Raw genomic sequence first — 12,027 nt, 5'->3', positions numbered from 1 at the left:
ATGCCTTATGGAGGTGCTACTGGAAGTGCTCCTAGCGCTCCTCAGGAAGATGATGGTCCTCATATTGAAGAGGTCGATTAAGTGGGTAAAGTTACTACACTCAGTAGTATCATTTTAGATTGTTGTTTGTTTGGAATTAATATGGATAATTGCTTGAAAAAACTTGTTAAGTGTTTTTAGAGATAGTTTCAGAATCTAGCAAGATGGAACAACCTCGTGTCGAAGATGCGCTTTCGTTTATGAATGAAGTGACGATAGATGCGAATTCTTATCGAGTTTAGATCAAAACGCGCTTCAGCAGCGATGAGGAACGTTACAAGGATTTTCTTGCCATCATGATTGAATTAAAGGAAAAGGGGTAGGAATAAAGGCATCGGACTTACTCGTTCTAGAATTGGAGATGGAGCAATCATAACGCGAATTCAAAAGCTGTTTGAAGGTCATGTTGACTTGTTAAGGAAGTTTGCACAGTTTCTTCCTCCAGACTGTGGTATTGACTTGACAAAGCCACAACCACTTCAACCAGCAATTGCTACACCTGCAAATCCCTATGACGGTATGTCTATGTAATACGAATTGCCAGTGTGTGAACTGTAGCGAATTTCAAAACGAGCAGCAGATTGCGACACAGTACGTGTCAATGATCAAAACGAGATTTGCAAATGACAACAATTCCACGTATAATCGATTTATGGCCATTCTTCAAGAGTATCAGACAAAACAAAAGGATATTAAGGATGTGATGAAGCAGGTGGGATTTAAATTGTGTAGTTAAAAGTAGATCGTTGATTTGTTCCACGGTCATGATGATCTTATTCAACGTTTCGTCATGTTCCTTCCAAAGGAATATCAAAGTGGAGCATTAGTGATGATTAATCAAATGAACCAGCCTATTCCACCTGTCAAAACAGAAGAACCATATCCACCTTATCGTTCGCAGTATGAGATGCCAGTACAAGCGGAATATGTTCCTGCTAGTCGTCGTCGCACTTCTCGCACTTCTCGACGTACAGCATCTCCTCCCACTCCTGCATCGGGAACGGCTCCTTCGCGTCGCCGTCATGGTTATGAAGAAGAGGATGTCGAGGAAGACTCACTGCCCACCAGTGAGAGACGATTCTTTGAACGATGCCGACGGGAGATCACTTCGGAGGTCACATACCGCCAGTTCCTACAGTTGCTTGATCTGTTCAATCGAGTATGCGAAGAAGAGAATGATAAGATGTTAGGATGTATTGTCACTTACCGAGCTCTTCACATCGCTTACAGATTTACTGCATCTACGTCATCCTGTTCTTTCCCAACTCCGTGCCTATCTTGCTCACAAGGGAATTAGTGAAGAAGCGGTATTCATGTGAACTCAGTCTCATATAGATGTCGCGACCTTCATCACTCCCCACATGGGAACAGATTCATGCCTGTCCTGGACCTACCCCCTCCTATCATGAACTGCCTCCTCAAGTACCGCGACGTGTAGGTTCCCAGCGCAGCTATGCAGATAGTTTGGTTTTGAATGATAATTTGGTGTCTCAGACAATTGGATCAGAAGACTTTAGCTTCAATGTAAGGGATATTGGAGGAGTAACATCCAAGCATATGCGACGGAATCAATATGAAGATGCTCTCTTCCGGTGTGAGGATGATCGTTTTGAGGCTGATGTGATTCTGGAGACCACTCGTTCAGCTATTGCTCAGTTGGAGATGCTTCAGAAGGAATTAGAAGAATCCGATCTCTCTGGCGCTGTACGTCTGAAGGAAGATGCTCTCTCCGCCGTGCAAGTGGCTGCGATTCGCCGAGTGTATGCCCACAACGGAGCTGATCTTGAAGTCATCAAGGTACTGATGGTGACATGTTTTGAGTGTAGTTACTACAGCTGAACCCACGAGGCTGTATCCCGCGAATCCTGAAACGACTCCAAGCCAAACTCCAGCAGTGGTCAGAAGAGAAGGTGATTCTCAATGAAGTGTGTCTAGAGATTCTTTCTGATTCATAGCGCTGTCGCGAGATCCAAAAGGCGAATTATTATCTGTCACTGGATCACCGCAGTTTCTATTTCCGTCAAAGTGACAAGAAGACTATCACTACCAAGGTCCTGGTGGATGAATTGAAGGTAGAGTGAATGTTGAGAGTACTATCGTTAGGAATTGGCAGGAGTTCATCACGAAGCAGGGATCGATAGTATGGACATTGCATATGACGAGGGTCCTTGTGCTCTTTCTGTTACCTTCTCGGATGTGGTGGTTCATAAGCAAGTATTGCGTCTGTTGCTAGTAGCAGCAAAGAGACAACTTGGCAAGGCTGATATGGTAGGATTGATTTATTGAAATAAGTAGAAGGAACGCTTCCGTTCACTGTTATCGGAACTAGTGATTCGAATGTTCAAACTGACTCCTGGATATATTGCTTCAGCTGAATTGGTAGAAAAGATATGAAACATTGACAGATAGGAGAACTCGGGTGTACAGTATGCAGTGGCAACACATGTGTCAACTCCTCATGGTAGCGGAGTGATTGCTGCCTATGACCCGCAATCAAAATTGTATGATGTTACTATTGGTGAAACAGTCATGAAACTTCCTAGGAAAGATTTGCTTGTGGAAGCAGCTGATGACAGATCTAGCGAGGAGGAAGAAGACACAACACCTGTTATTCCTTCAGAATCCTCTCATCAAGCAAATGAAGAGGAAGTCCCAGTTCAAGTGGAGTGTGAAGGTGACACAATAGGCTTGGTGTTATCCATAGAGAGTGTATTGGGTGAGGATTGCGAATGTATCTTTGGAAGTACTCCCATGTATACATTCTATCGACTCTATTGTATCTTGTATACGAGGATTCTCCACAGCAAAACATTGTGTGATTCCGATCTGTATACAGAACAAAACATGACAGCTCACGCCGGTAGATATGCTGTCAAGAATTGATTCATAGTGGAACGAGCGATTGATACGAATCGGGATGGATTGATGGACTCAGCTGTTCCTTCCAAGTTGGAGCGTCATATCTATTTGATGGATGCTCTTATTCAATTATTACGAGGTGAACTGACCAATCAACTCTTTGAAAATCGTTGTCGTCAATTGGTGGGTACAAATGGCTATATGTTGTATACTGTTGATCGTGTGGTGAGTGGATGTGTACGTCATCTCCAAACAATCATGAATGATGTTATGGCTACCCAGTTAGTAGTATGGTTATGAGAGGAGTTTCATTATAGGCGTTACATGCATATATGCGTCAACAAGGAGGTATTCGTCCCAAACTGTATCGTAATAATGTCTTACGTGTGATGGGTGATTCTCGTCTGTTACTCTTCCGTATGGAGTACCACCAGGACCTCAATTGTCGACCTGACGAGGTTACAGGAACTGTGCAGTTCTGGTACGTAGGGTCGCCTCATGACCTCTCCCACCCAGGAGGTTCTGTACCTACGGACTTCACGGAATATGCAGCTAACTTCCTGCAACAGGAATACGAGGAAGAGCCTGAAGAGGCTAGCAGTCCTTTCTTGACGCGTTCGAGAGCCCGTGCAGCGCAGGAGATGCGAGCTCATCTGGAGATGGAAGAAGTGGCGGATGAGTTCGTTCCAGGCGATGATGATGAAGGATCCTTGGAGGAAATGAAGGTGAGAAAACGAATGAGAACGAGAGGAGTAGCAGGAGAGGAGGATGTGATTGTATCAAAGAAAGTGAAATGTTGTTGTTTGTTCGAAACAGTTGTACTTATTCTACATAGACTATTGCATCAACTTGTTGATTCGTAGGAGTTCTTCGAGACAATTGACAATACTGGGATTAGCCGTTAGGATTGTTGCTGCTTTCTCTGGGTCACTCTTTACGAGGTTTTGAACATTGATAAGCAGACGGTGCGCCTCCTCACGCGTTAAAACACCACTAAAGCTCTGGGGAATCTATTCTTCATGAACACCCTCGAAAACTTACCACAGCAGCAGTTCCTTTCTTTCCACCATCAGGGTTATCGATACGAATAGCACGACCGTTGATACTCTTCTTGTTATTCATCTTTCTTGCCTCGTCAGCAGTTTGTTTGTCATAGAACTCGCAGAAACCAATTCCAGTATTCAGACCCGTTGCATCATCCTTTTTCAAACTAGATGTTAGGCGTTTTCCGAATTCCACACTCAAGATTGTACACAGGTCCAATAGATTGCATAAGAGAGAGGACTTGGTCATATGTGGCCTTATACGGGATGTTGCCAACTACATATCAGCAGCTTTTACTCACTTATTACTGAATACACACCGTTCTGGATGTTGATAATTCATGGTTTTAGCAATAGCGACAAGGAAATGTGAACACTTGTCCTTTCTTCTCTGAAAAGATGAATCTTAGCAACAGTCAGGCAGCCTTGGGAGTACGTGGTTTTCCCACGGTAGGAAGTTTCACTTATCAATATTTCATAGGCTCATTATTTGTACCACTAAATCAGTCAATGCATAGAAAAATCTATCCAAAGACTGCCCTCCCTTGTACTAATATGTTGGTGTACAATTCAGGTGGAGGAGGTCGACAGTTTTGTTGTTCTGAAAGTAGTGTTGGGATCCCTTGTGGAACCTTCTGGGGAAGCAGCTTCCGTAAGTGTCTATCGTCTCCTTTGATATGTAGTCCCAGAGACTCCTACCACAGAAGATGGATACATGGAGACTAAGAACCCGAATCCTATAGCAAATGTTAAGTTTGGTAATGCGAATATGGACGGGTTGTGGTATAAGGAGAAGGGAGATGATGTTCAAAAAACCAACAATTTGTTTTATGGTTCCCCTATCTATTGTGTGTCCAGTTTGTCTTGTACCAACGAAGCATACGCTTCATCGAATCAAGCACTCCCGTTGTCTATCCCTAGTGTTACTGAGAATGTTAGTCCAAGTCCTGTTATTCCTTTGAGTGATTCTGATAATGGTTCTACGAATGATGTTATAAGTATTCTTGTACCCCTATCTGTTGATGAAAGTTTGTATGGTGCGAATTGTTTGGAATCGCATAATGATTTGTCTATTGGTTGCAATGTCTCTAACAATGTCAGTGTTCCTGAATTGGATATGGAACACTCCATGAACTCTGTTTTGTTCCATGAAGATGGATGTCGGCCCTTTTGTGAAAATCAATCTGTTTCTAAACCTAGTAGTGAGGAGTCAATTTGTATCTCTATTCCGTCTAAGGCTCCTGAGTACTATATTAAGAAAGGAGCTCGCCAATTATCTAAAGCGGCTAACGAATTCAAGAAAACGAGATCTCGACCGTTTGAACCGCGTGCTCTAAGAATCCTTAAGAATTGGGTGAATTCTCATTTGCTTTATCCGTATTGTTCTAAGCGGGAGAAAACCGTTCTTTCAAATGAGACAGGCTTATCTGTAAAGCAGATTACGATATGGTTCTGTAATTACAGATGTCGAGTTTGGAATAAACGTAGAAGAGTTGCGTTGTAAAGAGTCCATTTTTGGTGATTGTTTGTTAGAAACAGAGTGGTGGTGTTACCAAAGAGATAATTCCTAAGAATCAAAAATGCTTTTGGATCGAATAGAATTAATTGATCTGAATTGTTTGGATAACAGTGTGGGGTAAAGTACTAATTGGGATTATTAATTGTAAATCCATATTCAATTCATATGAATTAATCTCAACATCTATTTATTCTGAAACAATCCAAGTCAATTAATGAAAACAAACAACCCACATAAATGAAACCGATTCTAGTAATAACGACTCCCATCACGAGAGTAACCCCAACTTCGATAATTATCTTGATGTAACGATCGGTAATTTGAATATCCTCGCTCATCACGATATTTATCGTAATAACGAGATGGCGAGTTATAATACCTAGAGTAACGATCTCTGGAGCGCTAGACTATGAAACAAAACTTCAATACACTACATCCCGATATCCCGAACTATTTCGACTGCGGGAACGACTATAACTTCGACTACGACTGCTCCGACTATGAGAATTACTGCGAGATCGGGAGTTGGAATGACTACTGTAACTATAACTACGACTCGATCGTCGCGAGTGATCACGACTCAGACTGCCTCGTCGATACCCACTTCGAGATCGACTGCTACTACGACTGTAATGTGATCCATGACCTCGGTCACTGCGACTGCTACTGCGACTGTAACTAGCGCGTCCATGTGATAAATCAAAACTCCCGTTCCCTGAAGCTGATAAGGATGGAGGCCTCTCAGATGGTTGCGTCATGGCTGCAACATCTGGTATCGATCTCGGCTCTGCGCTCGGGTGAACAGGAGAAACAGTAGAAGACACATTGTTGTACGGAAAGTGATCAGGTTTACTGGAAGGCGCTTTATATGAGAAAGGAGTACGAGACCTACTTAGATCAAAGCGAGACTTGCGCTGAACACTCGAGGACCTTGTCGCTGGCTGGAGAGGAGGCCCATCAGGAGATGACAATGAGGGCATTTTGGTTGGAGTAGAGAGGTTAAAAGACTCGGAGGACAAGTACTGATTATAACCGGAAGATGGGGTGGGATGGTTGACATCAATCACAGGTGTCTGAGGGGGTACTGGTTGGGGAGTTTGTATCTTCTCTTCCTCCTCCTTTGTATCTTGGGGGTCATCTACATATGAAGAAATGAATTCAATTCAGACGCTCCACTTCGATATCAGCTCGCTTGGCGATGATGTATCGACTAATTGCGCTCAATTCGTCCACTTCAGGATGCTTGTGCTAGAATCAAGTTATACATCGATCTGTACCGATAGTGACAGTAAATGAGCCCGCTGTTTTAGAGGATCGGCTAAGACATCCTCTCCAATGGCTTTGGTCTCCATCTTAATTTCCTTTTGATATCTCTAGAGATGAAGAAGCAGTCTGAACTGGACCTTCCAAAACAAACGACGATTTGGTATAAACTCCTTCTTCTGATACTGGGTTATTACATTCTCATCGATGTCTTGGGACTTCTTATATACAGAACAATAGTCATATCCTCCAAAGGCCTTCACATCGTCGCCAATAGTCGGAAATGCAGGAATAGAACTTTTAAATGTGGAAGCAACTTGCCTGGTCTGACTAAAGATTATTTCTCGTCTTCAGAAACTCACATCTTTTCGTGATGTTGAACTGACTCCTTCTTTTTTCTTCCACGTCGTTTCTAGAATGATCACAAACTACGTCATTTCATACATTCTTTTCTGTGGATTCTTCCCCAGATAGTCCACTCTTGGTCTTAATCGGCGGTACTTTAGCAGGAACAGGTAGGTTTCCTAGAAGTTAAAGAACATCGTCCAATTCAACGTTTCTTGCGACAGCTACAGCAAATATACGTTTCTTCATTAAATGGAGCAGTGAGACCTTCGCAGACATCATGGTACCACAAACCACATTCATCACAACCGATCCAGAATTTCGATTCGATGTTTTGAATAGCTTTACATACAGGACATGGATCATATCCCATCGTATTTTCCACCGATTCAGAAGTCTTCGGGACTTCTGCAGGTGGGCTTTCGGGGTTCATGTTCTATGATAGCAACGAATGTTATAAAAACCGAGGAGAACGGTTATTATGAATTCTTAGCAGCCGTATGTAAGAAACAAGAATATGTATTTACTTTGTTTGACGAGGAATCGGATGTGCTTCGGTATTGAAAACGTAGTTGTCTAGGTAGGATTCTCCGGATTCCGAGAAGAGAAGATACAGATACTTCATAGTCTCCGAATAGAACCAAGTTTCAGCGCGGTCATCAATCCTTCCATGAACCTGGTTGACTCCAGAGTAATCTGCAAATCCATACGGAGCCTTACACTTCTCTTTGATCGTAGTCCAAATCTTCCAGCCCCATTCACGGAATATTGGATTCTTGGTCTTGACATACATTACATACAAACTTTCCACTGTTTCTGGTCGAAGAAGGTACTTGGTAAGACCAGATACTCTCATATCATTATATAGAGGATTGAATGATTCCTGAAACGACGTATTGTTCACAGAAGAATCCATAAATGTGTATACTTCGGAAGCCAGACCGCTGAGAGTGGTATTATACATAAGATAACAGGTGTGCCTACAAGAGAATCCATCTCCTGATTCTACATTAAGCGATAAGCTGTCACACGATCTTGCTCAGGTGTATCAGATATGCCTTCCTCGGCTCCCAGAATCAATACTCCAGGAAGGAAGCAAGATAGATGATGCATCGTATTCGTTCTATGAGAGGCATGATACTCGCCAAGATACAGAATATGATCTTGGGTTGATTCAGTTAACAGTAACGAGTACATTCCATGAAGGGCATCTTGATACATTCGACGTAGTCTCTACATCACATTGTGTCCATTCAACTACCTCATCTTTCTTTCCTGTTAATAACCATCCTTTAAGAAGATATTCGTAGAAACTATCAGCACGGTTCCCCATGGTAACAGCACTGTGCACTGACGCTCCATTCATGATCTGATACTAGCTATCAGCTATATTCCACGATTACTTCAAGTGGTAAGAGACCTTTCTTCTTGGTCACTCCATCTAGGAATTCAATAATCGATTCGGCCTTCTCCCGATACTTAGGATTCCCCGTGATTTGCGACAGATATCTAGAACAACAATCATTATCGTTGTATACATAAACTCCACATAATTCGTGGCGATTTCAGCCAAACTACTCTTCTTTTCCACTTGACTCCCAGCGCCTGTGGCAAGATTCACATTGGGATGATTCAGGAGACCCTCATAGCTTGCCATCAATCGATCAGCGAGGTCCTCAGCTTTCTGCAGATAGACAGGGTCTTGAGTAAGGGCATATCCACTGAGAAGTCCTCCAACCATGCGAATGATGGTCTCAAATACCGAAGTGAAATGATTGAGGTCAAATCGAAGTTCTGCCTGAATCCAAGCCAAAGCTTGTTGGTACTCTTTTTCAAGCTTCATGATCCATAACGTATCAGTACTCTCAACAACCATCATACCCAATCCTCCCCAGTACTGATAAGGAGTACCCGAAATGGGGCGAATCTCATCGCTACCAAGAGCGTTTTGGGAATACCTACAAGTGAAATCAACAGTTTCCAACATACTGAGACCATGCCCATTTCATATTTGCTCGAATATCCTCCGCTCTACGTTCATTGATCTCTTGGTATCGCGTTTTAAGTTCGGCGGGGAGTTTAGATTTGTACAGTCCTAGAGATGAACGGTAGTCATGGGAAATACCTTGAACAAACTCTGTCTTGGAAAATACGGTAAGAGATTCAAGATAGTCCTCCAGATGATCTAGATAAGTATTATGTCGAGTCTATTACCGATTTCAGATGATAACGGAATCTCAGGGGAATTGTCAACAGAGACATTCATCTCATATCTGATAATAATACCGTAATCCATGAGATACTTGTCATTTGAACTGGAGTAACACACTCCTGCAACGAAAAAAATAACGAGAAGAAACCACAGCAGACGATATTGCATTTCCGGTTTTGAACACAATTATTGGTCCAAGTATAACTATAGGAACCAAAGGCGATCCAAGATGGAAATGAATGGCAACAAACAGGTTATTTCTTAACAGCAAGTTCACATAACTTTGCAACAACTCCCAGGAGCTGTAACAAGGACGTCAATCCCTCAGCCAGACGAACAGAACATAAGCCAATTTCCTATTCTTACACTTCAACCGCGTTTCCCACCCGCAAAAATTCAAGTCGGAGAGCCTCTGGAATTTGTGAATCTTTCGTTACCTTGAACAGAGTGCCCATAATATCCGAAGCAGAGTAACCTACATTCGCATCAACTACGACAACCTACCGTCATCCCACAGTTTATTCATCCCAGCCCTTCCGCCTTCAATGTCTCCTTTCGCACAAGACGACACGATCTGCTGAGCAACAGCAGGAGGAGGCTGGTCACACACCTTCAATACGTTTTCACTATTTACAACATCAAAACCACTGGCCGTTGCCTGCAAGCTGTTTACAGCCATACGCAAATCGCCATCACTACAGAACAACAAGGCCTCCAGACCATCGTTCGTATATTTCACCTTTTCGTGCTCACAGATGTACAGTAGACGTGATAAGATTTCACCATCCCGAAGACGACTATAGCGAAGAATAGCACAACGACTCTGAGTCATTCTACCACACTACATCTACTTGAATTGGTTCGATAATCTTGGACGAAATGTTACAAGCCAGGGCAAAGCGAGTTGTCGCAGAATACAACTCCATAATACGACGGAGAGCCTGCTGAGCAGCTGGAGTCATGCTACAGATGAGGACGTCAAGGAGCAATCACCTATCAGCTTCATCTAGAATAACCAACTTGTGTTGACCTTCTCCCAAACTCACCTTCTTTTGAGCAAATAGCTTGATCTTTTCACGCACGACATCAATTCCTCTATCATTTCAGATAAGAAAACCGAAAGTACCGATCATCTGATGCATTTAACTCGATAACAGCGCTTTTGTACGCATCGCCCAACATCTCTTTCGCTAAGCAGATAATACTCGTTGTTTTTCCGGTTCCAGGAGGTCCCTATTATAAACTCCTCATCAACAGAGAATACTGCAAGAAGGATATGTGGAAGATTGCCTCGCTTTGCAATAATCTGCAATCGCTCTATAGAGTCCTCATTTCCCACAATCTCAGACAACTACGAAATTAGCACTTAGATTCGTTTTATGTACTTTCTGGGGTCTGTACTTCTCAATCCACGGTTGATCCATAGTCGTGATTAGAGAAGTGTGGTTTGTTTTGATGGGAATCTATTTCACAAAGCATCTACCAAGCTACATTCCTGATTTGAAATGGATATCACCTGGAGTTGTATACTGTGGAACAGTTCTAATCCTTATTAATCATCAGATCTCCTCATAGGAGTATTCTGTATCCTATGGAGTGAAAGAGGGACATCTATCGATGGATACTATGGTAAAGTGGTGTGAATTCTTGATAATCAAGAATCCTTTAACAACTACTCCCTTTCTACTTTTGCGATAATTGCTCTAAGGACTGGACAATAAGGAAAAGTAGGGATTGGAATGGAATGTACCTGGAATATCCCATCATGTACGGTGGTCTCACCTTGAATAGATGTCGAATGCACTTGCTATCACCGGAAAGGTTCTGAAGTGGGGAATTGCCTGCGGATTAGTCGGATGGGCCGGTTATGAGTCGTTGTACAATAGTAAGTGAAGAATTGTCTTTTCCCTTTCTCATCGTTTGTATAGTTGATTCTGGTCATCGTGGTATTATTTACAATCGTATTGGAGGTATTCAAAACAAGGTTATTCCTGAAGGAACCCATTTTCTCGTCCCTTGGTTCCAGCGTGTTTACAGATACGATATCCGTACTCAGCCAAGAACGATGTCTTCGTTGACTGGAACTCGAGGTAATAGGAGGGAAGGAGTTGTAATGGGATAGATCTACAGATGGTCAATATTTCGCTTCGAGTTCTGTGTCATCCCGATGTAGAATTGCTCCCAACCACATACAAAGCCCTTGGATTGAGTGAGGGAACGAGTGAAAGTTGATGCATAGACTGGAACGAGCGTGTGATGCCATCTATTGTGAATGAAGTGCTGAAGCAGGTGGTAGCTCAGTTCAATGCCTCCGCTCTTCTAACCCAGCGAGAACAAGTGAGTCGTCTTATCCAGCGTAATCTGATTGAGCGAGGTCGTGAGTTTGGAATTGTTATTGATGATGTGGCTATCATTGATCTGGCTTTCGGTCGTGAGTTCACAAATGCTGTTGAAGCCAAGCAGGTTGCTCAACAGGAAGCTGAACGTGCCAAGTATGTGGTGGAACAGGCCAAACAGGACAAGAAATCTACAATTATTCGTGCTGAGGGAGAAGCCACCTCTGCCCGACTGATTGGAGAGGCTATGGAAAACAATCCTGGTTTCATTGAACTACGTCGTATTAACACAGCAAAGGATATTGCTGCTACCATTGCTCGCTCGAACAATCGTGTGTATCTCACTTCCGATTCTCTGCTACTGAACATCATGAGCGATTCTGGAGCCAATGAACGTATGCGTAAGGATGC

At 42.8% G+C, this 12,027-nt stretch overlaps 9 protein-coding genes across 9 annotated transcripts; 5 read left to right on the top strand and 4 right to left on the bottom strand.

Moving 5' to 3' along the window:
* Nucleotides 1–203: 203 nt before the first annotated feature.
* JH06_4128 (hypothetical protein) lies at nucleotides 204–570 on the top strand (the record flags this gene model as incomplete). Its single annotated transcript, XM_014670270.1, has 3 exons — nucleotides 204–248; nucleotides 282–312; nucleotides 371–570. 3 exons carry the CDS (start codon nucleotides 204–206, stop codon nucleotides 568–570), a joined length of 276 nt encoding a protein of 91 aa, XP_014525756.1.
* A 121-nt stretch (nucleotides 571–691) lies between these two features.
* On the top strand, nucleotides 692–3,761 carry JH06_4127 (hypothetical protein; the record flags this gene model as incomplete). The annotated part of the gene is made up of 11 exons (XM_014670269.1): nucleotides 692–751; nucleotides 782–1,198; nucleotides 1,230–1,346; nucleotides 1,375–1,836; nucleotides 1,866–1,964; nucleotides 1,995–2,111; nucleotides 2,143–2,307; nucleotides 2,338–2,418; nucleotides 2,449–2,899; nucleotides 2,930–3,183; nucleotides 3,216–3,761. The coding sequence occupies 11 exons, from the start codon at nucleotides 692–694 to the stop codon at nucleotides 3,759–3,761; spliced, it is 2,769 nt and encodes a 922-aa protein (XP_014525755.1).
* JH06_4126 (hypothetical protein) lies at nucleotides 3,735–4,284 on the bottom strand (the record flags this gene model as incomplete). Its single annotated transcript, XM_014670268.1, has 4 exons — nucleotides 3,735–3,908; nucleotides 3,940–4,108; nucleotides 4,140–4,218; nucleotides 4,251–4,284. The coding sequence occupies 4 exons, from the start codon at nucleotides 4,282–4,284 to the stop codon at nucleotides 3,735–3,737; spliced, it is 456 nt and encodes a 151-aa protein (XP_014525754.1).
* A 167-nt stretch (nucleotides 4,285–4,451) lies between these two features.
* On the top strand, nucleotides 4,452–5,445 carry JH06_4125 (hypothetical protein; the record flags this gene model as incomplete). The annotated part of the gene is made up of 2 exons (XM_014670267.1): nucleotides 4,452–4,593; nucleotides 4,625–5,445. 2 exons carry the CDS (start codon nucleotides 4,452–4,454, stop codon nucleotides 5,443–5,445), a joined length of 963 nt encoding a protein of 320 aa, XP_014525753.1.
* A 264-nt stretch (nucleotides 5,446–5,709) lies between these two features.
* On the bottom strand, nucleotides 5,710–7,501 carry JH06_4124 (hypothetical protein; the record flags this gene model as incomplete). Its single annotated transcript, XM_014670266.1, has 9 exons — nucleotides 5,710–5,862; nucleotides 5,895–6,322; nucleotides 6,353–6,598; nucleotides 6,630–6,708; nucleotides 6,738–6,833; nucleotides 6,864–7,053; nucleotides 7,086–7,135; nucleotides 7,168–7,247; nucleotides 7,279–7,501. 9 exons carry the CDS (start codon nucleotides 7,499–7,501, stop codon nucleotides 5,710–5,712), a joined length of 1,545 nt encoding a protein of 514 aa, XP_014525752.1.
* Nucleotides 7,502–7,591: 90 nt separating this feature from the next.
* On the bottom strand, nucleotides 7,592–9,077 carry JH06_4123 (mannosyl-oligosaccharide -alpha-mannosidase; the record flags this gene model as incomplete). Its single annotated transcript, XM_014670265.1, has 6 exons — nucleotides 7,592–8,048; nucleotides 8,078–8,301; nucleotides 8,330–8,443; nucleotides 8,472–8,577; nucleotides 8,607–9,026; nucleotides 9,058–9,077. 6 exons carry the CDS (start codon nucleotides 9,075–9,077, stop codon nucleotides 7,592–7,594), a joined length of 1,341 nt encoding a protein of 446 aa, XP_014525751.1.
* Nucleotides 9,078–9,534: 457 nt separating this feature from the next.
* JH06_4122 (DNA replication factor C complex subunit 2) lies at nucleotides 9,535–10,704 on the bottom strand (the record flags this gene model as incomplete). The annotated part of the gene is made up of 8 exons (XM_014670264.1): nucleotides 9,535–9,636; nucleotides 9,667–9,755; nucleotides 9,785–10,103; nucleotides 10,132–10,243; nucleotides 10,274–10,375; nucleotides 10,407–10,513; nucleotides 10,545–10,631; nucleotides 10,666–10,704. 8 exons carry the CDS (start codon nucleotides 10,702–10,704, stop codon nucleotides 9,535–9,537), a joined length of 957 nt encoding a protein of 318 aa, XP_014525750.1.
* Nucleotides 10,705–11,071: 367 nt separating this feature from the next.
* On the top strand, nucleotides 11,072–11,402 carry JH06_4121 (hypothetical protein; the record flags this gene model as incomplete). Its single annotated transcript, XM_014670263.1, has 2 exons — nucleotides 11,072–11,165; nucleotides 11,209–11,402. The coding sequence occupies 2 exons, from the start codon at nucleotides 11,072–11,074 to the stop codon at nucleotides 11,400–11,402; spliced, it is 288 nt and encodes a 95-aa protein (XP_014525749.1).
* Nucleotides 11,403–11,410: 8 nt separating this feature from the next.
* On the top strand, nucleotides 11,411–12,027 carry JH06_5771 (hypothetical protein; the record flags this gene model as incomplete). Its single annotated transcript, XM_014670262.1, has 2 exons — nucleotides 11,411–11,489; nucleotides 11,520–12,027. Coding segments are annotated over 2 exons (587 nt in total), but the record flags the coding sequence as incomplete, so codon positions are not given.

Source organism: Blastocystis sp. subtype 4, assembly GCF_000743755.1.
Source record: "Blastocystis sp. subtype 4 strain WR1 chromosome Unknown seqid_0300, whole genome shotgun sequence".
Classification (NCBI taxonomy): domain Eukaryota; class Bigyra; order Opalinata; family Blastocystidae; genus Blastocystis; species Blastocystis sp. subtype 4.
This window is presented reverse-complemented; position numbering and strand designations above follow the sequence as displayed.